This window comes from Elgaria multicarinata, chromosome 7 (genome assembly GCF_023053635.1).
Source record: "Elgaria multicarinata webbii isolate HBS135686 ecotype San Diego chromosome 7, rElgMul1.1.pri, whole genome shotgun sequence".
Lineage (NCBI taxonomy): Eukaryota > Metazoa > Chordata > Lepidosauria > Squamata > Anguidae > Elgaria > Elgaria multicarinata.
In genome coordinates this window covers 81,307,331-81,322,551 of record NC_086177.1, presented here as the reverse complement: position 1 = coordinate 81,322,551, position 15,221 = coordinate 81,307,331, and the positions used below count along the sequence as shown (strand labels likewise).

The following is a 15,221-nucleotide window of genomic DNA, read 5'->3' as shown; positions in this document are numbered from 1 at the left end:
AGTGCATAGAAAATGTGGCAATAGGATGGAGATAGGAGGAAGGGACACCTATCTCTACACACAGGCAAATATTTATTCCCCCATTAGGCCCAGAAGAGCTACAAGGAGACCCTTCCTTGTGGGGGTAAATGTTCTCATGAAAATCCCTTTCACATTTTGTATCAGCCCTAGGCAAGTTATTTTCTACCAAACTATAGTAAATGAAAATGGTTAGGCCTCATCTAGAGTATTGCGTCCAGTTTTGGGCTCCACAATTCAAGAAGGATGCAGACAAGCTGGAGCGTGTTCAGAGGAGGGCAACCAGGATGATCAGGGGTCTGGAAACAAAGCCCTATGAAGAGAGACTGAAAGAACTGGGCATGTTTAGCCTGGAGAAGAGAAGATTGAGGGGAGACATGATAGCACTCTTCAAATACTTAAAAGGATGTCACACAGAGGAGGGCCAGGATCTCTTCTCGATCCTCCCAGAGTGCAGGACACGGAATAATGGGCTCAAGTTAATGGAAGCCAGACTTCAGCTGGACATCAGGAAAAACTTCCTGACTGTTAGAGCAGTACGACAATGAAATCAGTTGCCTGGTGAAGTTGTGGGCTCTCCCACACTAGAGGCCTTCAAGAGGCAGCTGGACAACCATCTGTCGGGGATGCTTTAGGGTGGATTCCTGCATTGAGCAGGGGGTTGGACTCGATGGCCTTGTAGGCCCCTTCCAACTCTGCTATTCTATGATTCTATGAAAATTTGTTAGACTAGGGTCTTGCTACTAGAATTTCAGAAATTTATCATTTTCAAACATTTTTAGAATACCAATTTTTCCTATCAACATAACTAGGTATGCTGAAACATATTCAACTATGCATTGATCATGGTTCATAATGTAAACATTGTTTTTACCTGTTGGAAGGAATCTTCAAACAATGTTTGCCTGGATACATTGATCTTCACATGGCTTGGCAGGGCATTTGACTACAAACAGAAAGTAAATAATCAAATATAAACAAATGCAAAAAAACGCACAAATTAAAATTTTCACAACATTTGACTAGGATTGCAGTACCTGACATAAGTAGCGGAAGTGAGCTAGTTTCCACCTAAAGCTGCGTTCATAAGCAATTTGCGGTCCTTTATTTCTGTAAATAAATACAGCAACATTTATTAAACAAAAAATGATTAAACTTTCCTAGTGGTTTGCAGGTTTTATGCAAACTTCAGAAATAGTTATACACATTTCAGTTATGGGAAAGTTTTAAAATCTTATCCAATGCTTAGAAAGTCATATCTCTTAAGATGTAACCCATGCACACCCTGAATTAATCATACACCATCCAAACCCATCAGATGTCCAGCTCTTCCAAGCTAAACAATCCAACTATTATTCCAACTATGCTACATAGATCTAGTAGGCTCTACGCACAAGTATTTAGAATCCCCACTAATGTCTCACTTACACAGAGGATTTACCAGTACGAGGATCATTGAAGGTAGTTGTTCGCGTATTATGATCAACGAAGTATCTTACACCTTCCCTGGTGTATCTGATTTCCCAGCCCTCAGGAAGAGGATCTTCATTTTGTAAGCTGAAAAAAAAATGCAACACATTTCTTTAAAACTCAATAATTTCACATCTAGTTTAGTCTTGTCTGATGAATACAAAGCACATATACAAACCCTTGAGTTCGTGGATCTTCCCACTGTGTTGTCTTTGTGTTATGATTTACAAAATACACTCTGTCATTTGAATCGACTCTCCTTTCTGCAATAAAAATGAACAATGTAAACAAAAGTTAACAATATATATCTGTTTCATACAGCTATTTAGCTTTCTCACCCCAACCTGGTGGTAAAGGACCAAGTGGATCATTTTCAGCAGTCAGCATTGAAGCCTAGTGAAGAAAAGAAAAGAAAGAAATATAGTGGAGTATATAAGGTATAATATGTATTGCTATTTAAGACAAACAAACTAAAGGAAAATTCTAAACACCACAATTCCTGTATTTAAGAAGCTATTCTTCACTACAGAAAATTATACATTTAAATGCGTCCTCAACATCCCTTTTATACTCCTGGCTTCTAGTTGACATAAGACCTGAAGCCATAGACAAGCAAACTGGGACAGTCTGGTAGGGGTCGGTTCCTGACCTTCTGCTAGTCTCTTGCCCTGTTTGCTGCCTGCTGTGTGTTTGGTCATCTTATTCCAGGTACTGCAATCTGGGATAAGATGACATAGCTAGCAAGTGGGGGAAACCTCCCCCAGGTTGATTGAAAACATGATGGGTGTGTTTGACTTGGGGGAGAGAAGGCCTTTATCTGCTGGGAAGAATCGGAACAATGACGCCCCTTAAGGGGACAATGCCAAAGGGGGTCAACTCTTTGGGGAGAAGCATGGGCAAGTGTCATCCCTCTAACATCTTGGTCAATTTGATTGTTCAGTGTTTTTCCCCTATGAGGAAAGGTTACAACATCTGGGATTGTTTAGCTTGGAAAAAGGGACGGTAAGGAGAGACATGACAGAGGTGTACAAAATTGTGCATGGTGTGGAGAATGTTGATAGGGAGACATTTCTCTCCCTCTCCCACAGTACTAGAACCCGGGGTAATCTCATGAAGCTGATTGGTGGGAGATTCAGGACAAATAAAAGAGAGGATATGGGGCCAAGTCAGGGAGCTGGATGGGGCAATCAGTGTAGTGACAGGTCAAGGAAAATATGACATTGGGAGGAGAACTAGCCAGGTAAGGGGAATGTGGCCCAGGCAGTTAACAGCTGTGCATGTTCCGGTCCTCTCCACACCTGCAGATATGGTGGTTGCCCTATCAGACTGCCTTCGTGCTTCTGGATGCTGCTTTTAAATGCCAGATCAATGCAGAATAAGACCTCCTTTATCACATGAGGCAGCCGATCTGGCATGCATAACAGAGACCTGGGTGGGCAAACAGGGAGGAGTTAGTCTCTCCTAGTTGTGCCCACTGGGGTACTTGGTTCAGCATCAGGGCAGATTTGGAGGCTGGGGTGTAAAGGATGTCTTGGCCTATAAGAATTCTGTTTCTCTCTTCATAGCTTGGGGTTTCTCCTGGAGCCATCTCTGTCACTTGAGGCTCAGATGGCCTCAGTGGCATCGAGTGCCTTCTTCCAGTTTTGGCTGGTGGCCCAGCTATGCCCCTATCTGGAGAGGGATAACATGGCTTCAGCAGTCTATGGCCTGGTAACTTCCAAGCTAAATCATTGCAATGCACTGAATGTGGGGCTGCCCTTGAAGACTGTTCAGACGATGCAAATTCTTACATGAATACCTGAAGTAACTCTACCATTTAAACTAGGCAATCTTACTGTCCTGGGACAATTATAACAATACAAAGTCAGCTTAACTTAGTCAGTATCCTATACACAGTGAGCATAAAAGTTGAGGGGAGCAAACAGTGACAGAGACACACCCACACAGCATGCCAGGCAAAGGACACCACACAGCCCTCCACTGCATTAGCTACAATGACAGACAGGAAGAACCCATCAACTGTGAGTCTCTTGGAATCCCTGCAACTAAAGATTCCTCCCATGAGTTCAGACATAACAGCAAACCTGAATTAGCACAAACTGTGGTCTGAAAACCAGTTTCACTCTGGTTTCAGATGTTGGTTTGTTATACGTGAAACAAACTATAATTTGCAGGCAAACTTGGTGAAAAACACTGGGGCGTGTCCGTCCAAACTTTCGTAAACAATGCTATGCACCTCCTTCATCTATCCTCTCCACTCCTCACATGCCAGTTTAGATGAAGTTATATGGATTGCATTAAACCAGAATTTCCCTTTATATCCAAACGGTGAAATTCTGGTTTAATGTTTTTACAATATCAGGACAATAAACCAGAATCAGATGGTTTATCAAGCTGTGGACAAATGTCAAAATGCAGCCAGACAAGCCATGGTTTTTTAGCCAATCATAGCATGGTTTCAAAATACATCTGAGCTCAACCACTATCTAGGTATCAAAAGATCTTGGTATGCAGCTGTATTCATAGATGGTGCTATATAAATAAATAATAATAATAATAATAATAATAATAATAATAATTCAATAATGTGTAGTTTTAAGTATCTAACAAAAAAGAAAAAGAATTTGAACATTTCATAACTTTGTAAATTTACCGAATAGAGGTATCGTTGGTTAAACTGTTGCATAGCTCCCTGCAATTGGTTTCGCTGAGACTGCCATTGTTCAAAGTTCCTGACTGATTCCATCGTTGGTCTCTGCCACGTCGTTGTCCGCGTGTTATGGTCCACATAATAAACTCTTCCACGATCATCTACCCTTCTTTCCCACCTAGGAAACAAATGTCAACTTTGAGAGTTATTTTCTTCCTGACATAATGAAAAAATAATTTACTATAGGAAAATAAAGATGGAATCCTACACAGGCATACCTGGGAGTAAGTCCCACTGAAAATAATGAGACTTGCTTCTAAGTAGACATGTATAGGATTATGCTGCAATTCTCCCAGGTGCTTTTCTTTCCCTATATTAAAAAGCTATAAAATAAGTTTTACAAAAAAAACATTAAAAAATCAGAAAACTAATATCATAGAATCATAGAAGGCCATCGAGTCCAACCCCATAATCAATGCAGGAATCCATCTTAAAGCATCCCTGATAGATGGTTGCCCAGCTGCCTCTTGAATGCCTCTAGTGTGGGAGAGCCCAAGACCCCCTAGGTAACTGGTTCCATTGTTGTACTGCTCTAACAGTCAGGAAGTTTTTCCTGGTGTCCAGCCGGAATATGGCTTCCTGTAACTTGAGCCCGTTATTCCGTGTCCTGCACTCTGGGAGGATCGAGAAGAGATCCTGGCCCTCCTCTGTGTGACAACCTTTCAAATATTTGAAGAGTGCTATCATGTCTCCCCTCAATCTTCGCTTCTCCAGGCTAAACATGCCCAGTTCTTTCAGTCTCTCCTCATAGGGCTTTGTTTCCAGACACAGTTGGATGCTTGCAGCAACCATATTCATTTCTGTTACCACTGCCAGAAGGTGCTAAATGTCACTTGTTTGCATACAGAGGCTTAACAAAAAGCTGTTTTTTTATCCCAGCCTCTTTTTTGCCCCCGCCCAAGCTTTCATGGTAGGTTGGGGGGGTGTCTTCCTGAACAGTGTGGGACGGAGCCTGGAGCAAAAGAGATTATCTTCAAGTTGGATGGACCTCTGCATGATTTTCAGCAATTCCTCCCTTCCCCAGCAGTCATTCATCCCCTATCAAATTGTTTAGGAGGGGTCCTCACTTTCCAGAGGACGCAATTGCACCATGTACATTGATGGTGCTATATAAATAAATAAATAAAAAAATAATAATGATAATAATAATAATAATAATAATAATAATAATAACTGTCCACATGGGGAAGAAAGGAAGAAAAAAATCCTTCCTTAAGCATTCTATCTTTAGGGCCAAAGCCTATGGAATTTTTAAACAAAATAAATTGTTATTGTTGGGTTAACGTCTTTATCTTTGCTTCAAAAAAAAAGTTAAATATGTCAATTGAAACTATTTTTTTTAGAATAAATCAGGCAGAAAGTTCCATGACATAACTCAAACCGCAAAGCAATAAGAAACAGTCAATATAGAATTTGTCTATTACCCTGGTGGCAAAGGCTGAGGTCTTTCCCAAGTTGTAGTTCTTGTGTTGTGATCAACATAATAGGTTCTACCATGAGGATCCTTTCTCTGTTCCCATCTTAAAAAAAATACAAAAAAGTTAAACACAATTTATCTGTACATTACTGCAAGTTGTCATCTGCAGAAATGTACAGATTGCCACACTAAAAGAGGTTCAAATAATATTGTATTTGCCATTTTTATGCTGAAGGCTGAGACAAAAAATATATATAGTTGTGCAAAAGTAGTGTTCCTCTTTTGTTTTCTAGACTTATTATTCCAGAATTTATGACAAGCTAAAATTTTGAGACCAAACGCTTTCAATTGTTAGCTAAAACATTTGGCCCAACCATGTAGGATAAATTAAGAGACTGATGAAAAGGGTATCCTACAAAACATAAGAGTAGTATGGGCTATCTGAGAAATGCTTATTAACAAACTATAATGCATTTCACAAAAACAGCTGGGTCAGTCCAAGGAAAGGCTCCTGCTGAGGAAAGGGAAACAAACCAGGGAAAAAACTTCCTTATCCACAGCTACAGCATTCAGATATAGTTGTCCCCATACTAAGAACAATCTACATAGCACTGCCCATATTTTGATCATATTAGAAGACACACTGGACCATATATAATCTATTGTATCCTGGCTAAGTTAGTTGAAGTTAGGTCCCTTTAAAATCAGTGGGATAAGTTAACTATGATTTAACTTAAATTCCACTGATTTACTGGGAACTAAGTTCAACAAATTAAGACTGGATGCAACCCAATGAGAAATGTCTTTGAAGCAGCTTAACCTATCCTACAGATTAAAGACCAATAAAATTTGCATGCCTATGTTTAACATGTCCTGTTTGGGTATTATTAGATTTCTAATGAAAACAACCCTCACATACCCTGGGGGCAAAGGTTCTATGCTGGTATTACCAGGCTGTTGCCTTACAGCTTCCCCAGATACATTTGAAGACTCTCTTGGTTTTGCTGTTTCTGTAGTTGCATCAGTTTGTATATTAGAAGATGCTGAATCAGTAGAATCAACAGTTTCAAGTCCGGCAGATACATTGGGGGCAGCTGTAGTTGTACTGCTCTCTGAGTTACTAGTAGTAGCTTCTGCTCTTAAAGGAGGTTCTATATTAGTGGTAGTGAAGTCTACAGACACAGACGATGCTTCTGCAGAATCCATAGGAGTTTCAGAGGTTGAATGATTATCAGCTTCCATCACAGACGATTCGTAATTAACTGGGATGCAGAAAGAAAAGCACATCTTATATTGACAAAGTACTAGATAAAGTAACATTCTCCAGTTTAAAAAAACTTAAGGAACATATACTCTGTTAAAAATATAGTAGTCATGGGATAAGAGGAGAGATCCCCTTACAGATCTATAACTGATTAAAAAACAAGAAGCATGTAGTACAACTATACTAGACTAAGCATAAATAGATGTGCATTATTCGATACATGCCAGAGAAAAAAATGTCAATACACACACAGAAGTGCTTTCTGCTTGCATACTAGGCTCTTTGAGTCACATTAATATCATCCAAGGCATCAAAAGTTAATTTCAGAATTCTTTTAAAAAACAAAAAAAATGAAACATCAAGAAAACAACTGGACTACATTTTCCAATGTTTTTCTTACCAGTATTGCTGTCAGGCTCACTTGTAAGTGGTTTTGGTGTTGGTGTATTTTTGGGTCCAGTTGCAATATGAGGAGGTGATGGTGTGCTGTCCCCACTATCTCCATTAACAGCATGTATAGGGAATGAGATCTGCACTACAGAACTTGATGGTGTTTGATTGTCTATTCTGCTGGAAACATCACAGAGAGATTTTGTAAAACATAAATATTAGATTTGTAACATATTATTTGTACTCTGTTCACCAATTTCATTCTTCCCAACCTGATGCCCTCCAGATATGTGGAACTACAACTCTCATCATCTCCAGCCTCATGGCCACACATCTGGAAGGCACCAGGTTTTGTGGGGGAGAGGGCTGCCCTATTGTAATTAAGCCAAAACACTTGTAATTGGGATACTTTTAATTCACATTCTTTGTAAAGCACCATATGCATAGATTGTGAAACATAAATTATGTTTTATTTATTGCAGCTTACAGTGATAGCCAAAATTGTGGACACTTTTTGAAATTTTCATGTTTTGCAATTTTGCATGCTTAGAGAAAATGTTCTGTTTCACAAAACTCAAATGTTTATATATCAGTTGAAAGACCTGATTCACGTAATACAACAATCCTGCTTCTTTTCCTGGGTGACCAATCAACTCTTTTCTTTGGTGCCATTGCTTTATTTATGATGTACATATGTACACTTTTAATTTGAGAAATACTTCAAATATTCACACAATCTCCAATTGCGCTTCAGTTACAGAACAAACAGCAAAACTGACTTTCCCCAACTTGAAATGTGATGTATCACAGCTACTGCCATGTGATTGGTCCCCAGAACAAGGACTGTGATTGGCCAGTAGGGTTTGCAATTCCAATCTGCTTCTTCACTCAATCACACCTGTGTTTGTTTTTAGACTAAAGTAAGCATAACCATTTTTGTACTGCAGGTATTTGCATTCTGTTTTTGTATTGAATTCAGCATTAAATTCTCTTTCAATTGATGTATAAACATTTGAATTTCATGAAACAGAATATTTTCTATAAGCATGCAAAGTTGCAAAGTATGAAAATTTCAAAAAGTGTCCACAATTTTGGCCACCACTGAATATTTGGATGCTTGTTTAATAGATTCCATTACTTACACACACACACAGAGGGGGGGGAGGGAGGGAGAGAGAGAAAGTTATGTTTTATCAGTTGCTGATCCAAGCTAGAAACTATTAAATGCTAAGTGAAAATAAATTTTCTGACCAACCAGGTACTCAAACTGGTTTTATTTTAATAGCAAACACACAGGAACATGGGGACATGGGAAGCAGCCTTATATGGAGTCAAACCATTGGTCCATCCAACCAAGTATTGTCAACACTGACTGAAGACGCTGATCAGACTGAATGGAAGCAACCCAGTATCTGTTACCTTACTTCAAAGTACTTCAGCATAATGTATTTCACACTACAGGACTAAACAGCTGCTGTATAGCAGGGGAAGGGGTGTGGTGAATAAAGATGTACATACTCATGTTGGGCAAAGATTAGGTTTTCTTCTCCCTACAGAGAAAATAGGAGGCAGTCTTCACCCCACCCAACCCCCAAGCCTCCTCTGTAGCTGGGAAGGCAATTACCAGTGCTAACCCTTGGCTGCTGGATCAGATCACAAGATAATCCCCAATAATTTACAACTAGAACAGGTGGCAGCAAGGATCTGCCCCTGGAGTACTTTTCTGCTGGATATGTGTAAACATGCCTGACAGTAAATTGTGCAGGAAAAGATGGCATACTCAGAACGAACAGCATAGGGTGGTGAAGTGACTGGAAAGTATTTTCAATCTCCTTCAACAGCCATCACAATCCTACAGTTCAGATACCTTTGTGTTACTCTTTGCAGGGCACAGGGATATCTGAGCTGCCTTATTTAGGCAGACAGAACAGGTAGGAGTTATTATTATTATTATTATTATTATTATTATTATTATTATTATTATTATTATTTATTGCATTTTTATACCACCCAATAGCCAAAGCTCCCTGGGCAGTTCACAAAAATTTCTAGAACATATCCCCACTGCCTGCTTTCACAAAAGGATTTATTAGGGAAGCGCAGACCCACGTATCCTCTATTAAAATGCTTCCTGGAATATTTTAAACTATTTCAGAAAGTTCTTGAAAGGGCTTTAAATACTCTAGTACTTTACTGAATGCATGCATACAGTGGTATATACCTCCATGCAGAAACACCACTGCAAAGTAAATGTCCATTCAAAAGTAATGCACTTTCTTAGAGTAATGCATCTCATAGTCTGCATCTCTCACAGCTGTACCTTCGAATGCAACCTTATATTCTGCAAATTCAGTTTGATATTTTAGTGGGGTGATTATACTGTTACCATAGTTTTTTTGGAACAGAAATCTGACCTGGAAGAAGTTCTTGTAGATGTTTCTCTGTTTTCATGTAAAGCATCACCGTTTTGCTGGACTTCTACTAAACAATAAGAAACAAAATTTAGATTTATATTTTCTTATATTGAGGGTTAATAAGAGAATTTTTTATTTTCCCAGGTTAACTTACTGGTTACTAATGAACTGCAGTTTGTAAGGGATTCCGGTTCAAGCACCAAACCATCAAGCACTATTATCAGTTCTCCTGTTTGCACCAAGCCACTCTTGTTTTCCAGTGAGAGTTTCAACTGTTCTTTGACTCTTTCTACTATTAAAACAACAACAACCATGTATTGTGAAGAGCCAGCCACAGGACAAATTAGTTGATACATTTTCAAAGACAGACATTCAGTAATTAACTTTTTTATTGTAAGAGTCTTTGGAATACTCAATCCAAATATTAAGATTACAAAACTGTAACACTTATCCAAATTATGAAGACGCTATAGTAGTTCATCACAGTATCTACTACACATATTATAGAACAGTTGTGGATCTACATATGACTGCACAAATGCAATGTATAGAGATGAACTCCCCACAATATACACATAGAAAATATTAAGTGTACACTTATGACAGATAAGCATTTTCATGCACCTGATCAGTTATGGGTTGTATCCGAACATTATATGAATCCAAGTCTATTCACGCAGTGGGGCATTCCCATCCCTTCCTCCCCCTGCAGCTCCCTGTGCCTGCCCCCACCCTCGAGGGTTGGGGGACCCTTTGGAAAGGCCTTGTCTGTGCAAGGAAGGGCTGCAGTAGAAATGCAGAATCACTGCAAATTGACTGGACACAGCTTGTGTGAGTAGAGCTCCTGCTCGTGCAAACGGCCTGTACACAATATTCCCCAACTCCTTCCTCACATCACATCCTATGCATTTCCTGAGGCTTTTGCAGCTCCCAAAAAAAGGCTTTTGGGAGGAGGCACTCTGGAGCCATCACAATTTGGCTGATGTGTATTTCTGCATGTACGGAAACTGGCTTTGGATGTGGAACATAACAGATCTCTCTGAGCAAATGCAGCAAAAAGGTGATTCAATCAGAAAATGCAAGGGCCCAGAAATATGAGCTTGGCACCAGAATAAAACAAAGAATTGTGCTCAAAAAGAACCATGAGGAACTATATTAAAGTAAATCAGACCCCAGGTTATTCTCACATCTGAATGACACCAGCAAGAGGGGATTTCCAAGCAGAAAGAATGACTACAGACTGCCAAAACTCCAAGGAACTTAGAAACAAATACTACGAAGAGCCAGAGTTGCTTCCAAGACGGCTCATAACAAACAAAACAATAGTTTGCTTTTTGGGAATGATGAGAAGGCTCCAGGATGTTCCTTGCCCCTTGATTAATTTTACGTCTACTGGGCAATACAGAGCAATGTAATACAATATTCAAAACAAAAGGTGTCGTCAAAAGTGCTGAGGTGGCGCTTGACCTCACTGATCTATTCAAGAGGTGAGGACACTTTAGGATAAGACCATTTTAACCACCAGGGCTCTTGATTGGCTAGTTCAAGGTACCATCATGGGTTGGGCAGCTACACAGCAATCAATCAGGTATTTGCATGTTTCTGCAGTTATCCATTTAATCTATCACAGGAGGAAGCAACTATATTCTGTGGCTTGTGTGCCTCTGCGATGGTTGACAGCCTTAATGTTCCTGGCAGCTTTTCAGCTGTGTCTTCCAGAACAGAAATGGATTCTTGAGCCAAAGTGTCAGAGTAATGCTAATTAAATCCACAATACATGTCACAGTGGTAGCTCTTCTGAAGCTTTTCTGTAAAAACTGGGAAGGACTCCTATCTGAAACTCTGTAGAACTGCTGCAAATCAGTGTAGACACTATTTGAATACACCCAGAAATCAGTGAAACTTTACCATATTAAACCAGTTGAGATTTCATTCAAGAGAGATAGCATCTTTAAAATCGAGTATAATGTTAGGCTACTGGTGCCTTGGAGTTATATCCATCTGCCCAAGCACTTATCTGATCTCCATCATACCCCTTCTTCTGTGAGAGGTTCTTCCTCTCAGCCCAGCCTGCATTATGCTGCTCAGCTGGTTTCTCCCACAAAGTTTGCACTCAGGCAAATAACTCTATAACTACCTCCCCATCTCGGTTTAAGCAAAAGCAGACAGTACAACTTCCAAGTGCCATGCATGATCTTCTCCTAACCTCTTCCAACAATCTCACAACAATCTCAAATAATGTTGAGTACCTGTCCTGCTCTCTGCCCCAACAGTCACCAGCCATCACTGGTACACTGCCCAAACTTCTGCTGTTTACTGTGGGAAGGGATAGTTGTGTTAAAAGATCCTTTACTTATACTCAGTTCATATGGGAATGAATCAATGTGCAGAACCAACATTTCTAGCCCTTACTTGATTCAAAATACAACTTTCTGATAATCCCAATATGTCAACTGACATTTAAAGAGGAAAGAGTGAGCAGTGTCTCATGCACTCAGAAAAAACTGACTTATCTAAAAGCATAATTTCATTTGCTACGTAATGCATAAATCAAAAGAAACATTTTAGATTTACTTATATGCATTAGCATTTGCAGTGGAAAAGGGTATGCTTTATCAACATTAACATTCCTATATCGCCAGCAATATCAGTTTGTGATGATATGCCAGTGCAGTGGGAATTACTATCTTACACATTTATATATAGCTACTGAGGACATTACAACTGGGACATAAAGTTCAGTTTAAACTATCTATTAAAACAATCAAGATAAAAAGAATTGGTGAACTAATGAAATCAAAATAAACGTGTAACTTACATCTTCTATTATGTATTTCCAAAGCTTGTCTAAGATCTACAGTGGCTTTTCCTAATAAAGCATCAGCTTTTAAGGTATGATGGCTCCAAACTCTAAATTCCAAAGTGGTCTGTGGAGTCACATTCCTGTAGACAGACAAATTTCATTTCATTTTCATAATTAGAAATATGTAGCACATTGCAATTCATTTCTTTAATCACACTCAAAGTGCAGAACAGCTAGGCCTAAAATATTTGAGTACTCTCTTGATTTAGCAAGAATTTTGTTTAGTTCTCAATCTACATTATCTGTAGATTGCATCAGGTGAAATGGGATGCAGTCCAGTGGTCTTCAACCTGTGGGTCACGACCCAAAAGTGGGTTGTGACATCAGTCCAGATGGGTCCTGGCAAAGCTGTAGCTGCCACGTTGGGCAATTGTGAAAATGGGTCCCATGTTACAGATTAGGAGCCCGAGATGGGTCTCGGGTCTGGACTAGTTGAAGACCACTGCTTTAAGACCATTAAACCTTATGCAATAATAAATCTCTTAGCCTTTAAGGTGCCACAAAACTTTGTTGTTTTTGCTGTGATGGATTAACATGGCTACCCCTCTAGAAATATACATTATATCAGCCCTGGTTGTGTATATATTCCTTTCCCACAACCTCATGTTTGTTAGATATGGCCATCCAATATGTTAATCAGGTAAAGAACCTCAAATCTTCTGTGTCCAAATATGTTATTGTGATGGAGAGAGGAGCACCAACACTGTACCTACTGAAAAAGGCTCCCAGTGAGCAATTATCCCACCTCAAATTCTCAATGAACCCAGGAAATTCTGCATATAATAAAACAGAATTTGGGGGGGAAATGTACTTACACAGTCAACTGTTCATCCCATTTTGGATTTGAGGAACTGTTAGATTTAGATGTTTTCTTAACTTCGCTATCTGCTACTAGTTCCGTATAGATGGCAGTTCCACCAAACCAGTTCTTTTTTCTTTTCAGTTTGGCACTAGAAACTAACACAAATAACGTTAATAACTACTGGAAAACATTTCATGCTGTAAACTGACAAAGTTAGTTATCAACATATCAATTCGACAATGATGAATAAAAAAACTATTTTTGCTTTTCTAGTTTCAGTTGAAAAATGTAGCTACCCAGTTCAACTCTAAAATACAGCCACAGAAGGCCTACACACAGATACAAAAAGAAGGTTGGAAGATCGAGGCTGACCATACCCCTGGATTTTCCCAGACATGTCCAGAAATTCTGCCCCCGAGATAGATCCGGGGGGAGATTTCAAAATCCCCCCCAAATGTCTGGGAAAATCACAGTCCTGGCCCAGGCCTGCATCACTGGCAGGGAGGAGCTGGGAGACCCGTTCTCCGAGAATGGGTCTTCCAGCCCCCAGTGATGCTCTACCCTCCTCCTGTGCACTACAGTGCGCCAGGTTCTAGGGCCACGCCGGGCGCAATGGGATGGCCGCGCAGGGCACGAGAGACACGCTGGGTGTGAAGGCCGTGCCAGGCACGAGGGACACACTTGGCATGAGGGCCGCACCAGGCATGAAGGCCGCACCAGACACACCAGGCGCGCGATGGGATGGCCAGGCCACATGTGAAAGCCACGCAGGGCGATGCGACAGCTGGGTGCAGCAGCCAGATAGATGGGCATAGAGGCAGGCGTGGTGGCATTTGGCCTGGACGAGCCCTGCCCAGCCTCATTTGCTTCATTGAGATCAGGTAAAGTGACAATGCAGTGCTAGGGTTTGGGGGGGGGGGCTCTTCTTTTTCCCTTCTGATTTTTTTTAAAAATCAGTTTAGTAGGCTTGAATCAACAGCTATTTTGAGAAGGCTAGTCTTTTTCTTGTGCAGCCCCTTTTTAAAAGTCCCAGCAAAAAGAAAGGGGGGGAGAATTACCCATGGAAACAAAAATGGTGAATGGGCTTTTGTTTACCTATGTGAAACATGCAACATGGTGTGTGGCTGTTTGAGAAACATGTGCAGTGCCTCCTTGGGCATGTGGAACTGACTGAGCAATTCTTTGAATGTCAGACATAGAGTAAGGACTTTGACTTTTCCTCCTTTTAATAGCAAACCTCACAAACTGCTTTCGGAACTCCTTTCAGTTGAAAATTGATTTGCAGTGCTTGGGTACATGGACCTCTTGGATATAGGTTTCTTGGACTCTTTTTGGGGCACACAGCACAACCCTATGCTTGCTTTCTCAGAAGTAAATCTTACTTCCCATATAATCCTCCCTGAGCACTTTGATAGTTATTGGAGGTCCTGTTCAATGTGCCCTCCTATGCCATGGTGTGGTGCGGGGCTACTTGGAAGTGGGCTTTTCAGTAGTAGTCCCGTTGTGGAATACTGTCCACAGAGAGGTCTGGCTGGCACCTACTTCATTATCTTTTGGGCACCAAGCAAAGTATTTTTTATTTTCTCAGGCCTCTGCTGTTATGCTGTTTTCAGTAGTTTTGTCTTTATACTTTTAATTCTTTTCTGATGCCTCTTTTTAGCCTCTACTGATTTTAATGCTTATTGATTGTGATGTTTTTAGCCATCCTCTGTGGTATGTGGTTGCTTGAATTGTTTGTGCCTACTTGCTCTGTAGTGCAAAGGAAGAAGTGGGTCTCTAGCTGGTGCTAGAAGACAGTAATTCATTTTTTAATAATGCATTTGTGTCCCATAGACCTTCTTCTCCAATTTGCTTTGATATAATTGACGTGATG

At 40.2% G+C, this 15,221-nt stretch overlaps 1 protein-coding gene across 5 annotated transcripts in view; it reads right to left on the bottom strand.

Moving 5' to 3' along the window:
• The window catches only part of WWP1 (WW domain containing E3 ubiquitin protein ligase 1), a 64,239-nt gene that overhangs the window by 18,912 nt on the left and 30,106 nt on the right, over positions 1–15,221 (bottom strand). The window contains exons 3-15 of one of the 5 annotated variants that reach the window (XM_063130903.1): positions 13,362–13,503; positions 12,502–12,626; positions 9,838–9,975; positions 9,684–9,750; positions 7,280–7,449; positions 6,535–6,877; positions 5,623–5,718; positions 4,142–4,316; positions 1,833–1,881; positions 1,667–1,751; positions 1,447–1,575; positions 1,056–1,128; positions 893–964 (exon numbers count right to left, since the gene is read on the bottom strand). In XM_063130903.1, coding sequence (XP_062986973.1) covers positions 893–964; positions 1,056–1,128; positions 1,447–1,575; positions 1,667–1,751; positions 1,833–1,881; positions 4,142–4,316; positions 5,623–5,718; positions 6,535–6,877; positions 7,280–7,449; positions 9,684–9,750; positions 9,838–9,975; positions 12,502–12,626; positions 13,362–13,503 — 1,664 coding nt within the window. Of the gene's footprint in view, positions 1–892; positions 965–1,055; positions 1,129–1,446; positions 1,576–1,666; positions 1,752–1,826; positions 1,882–4,141; positions 4,317–5,622; positions 5,719–6,534; positions 6,878–7,279; positions 7,450–9,683; positions 9,751–9,837; positions 9,976–12,501; positions 12,627–13,361; positions 13,504–15,221 lie in introns of all 5 variants that reach the window. The other 4 variants (XM_063130899.1, XM_063130901.1, XM_063130900.1 and 1 more) reach the window with 4 other exon arrangements.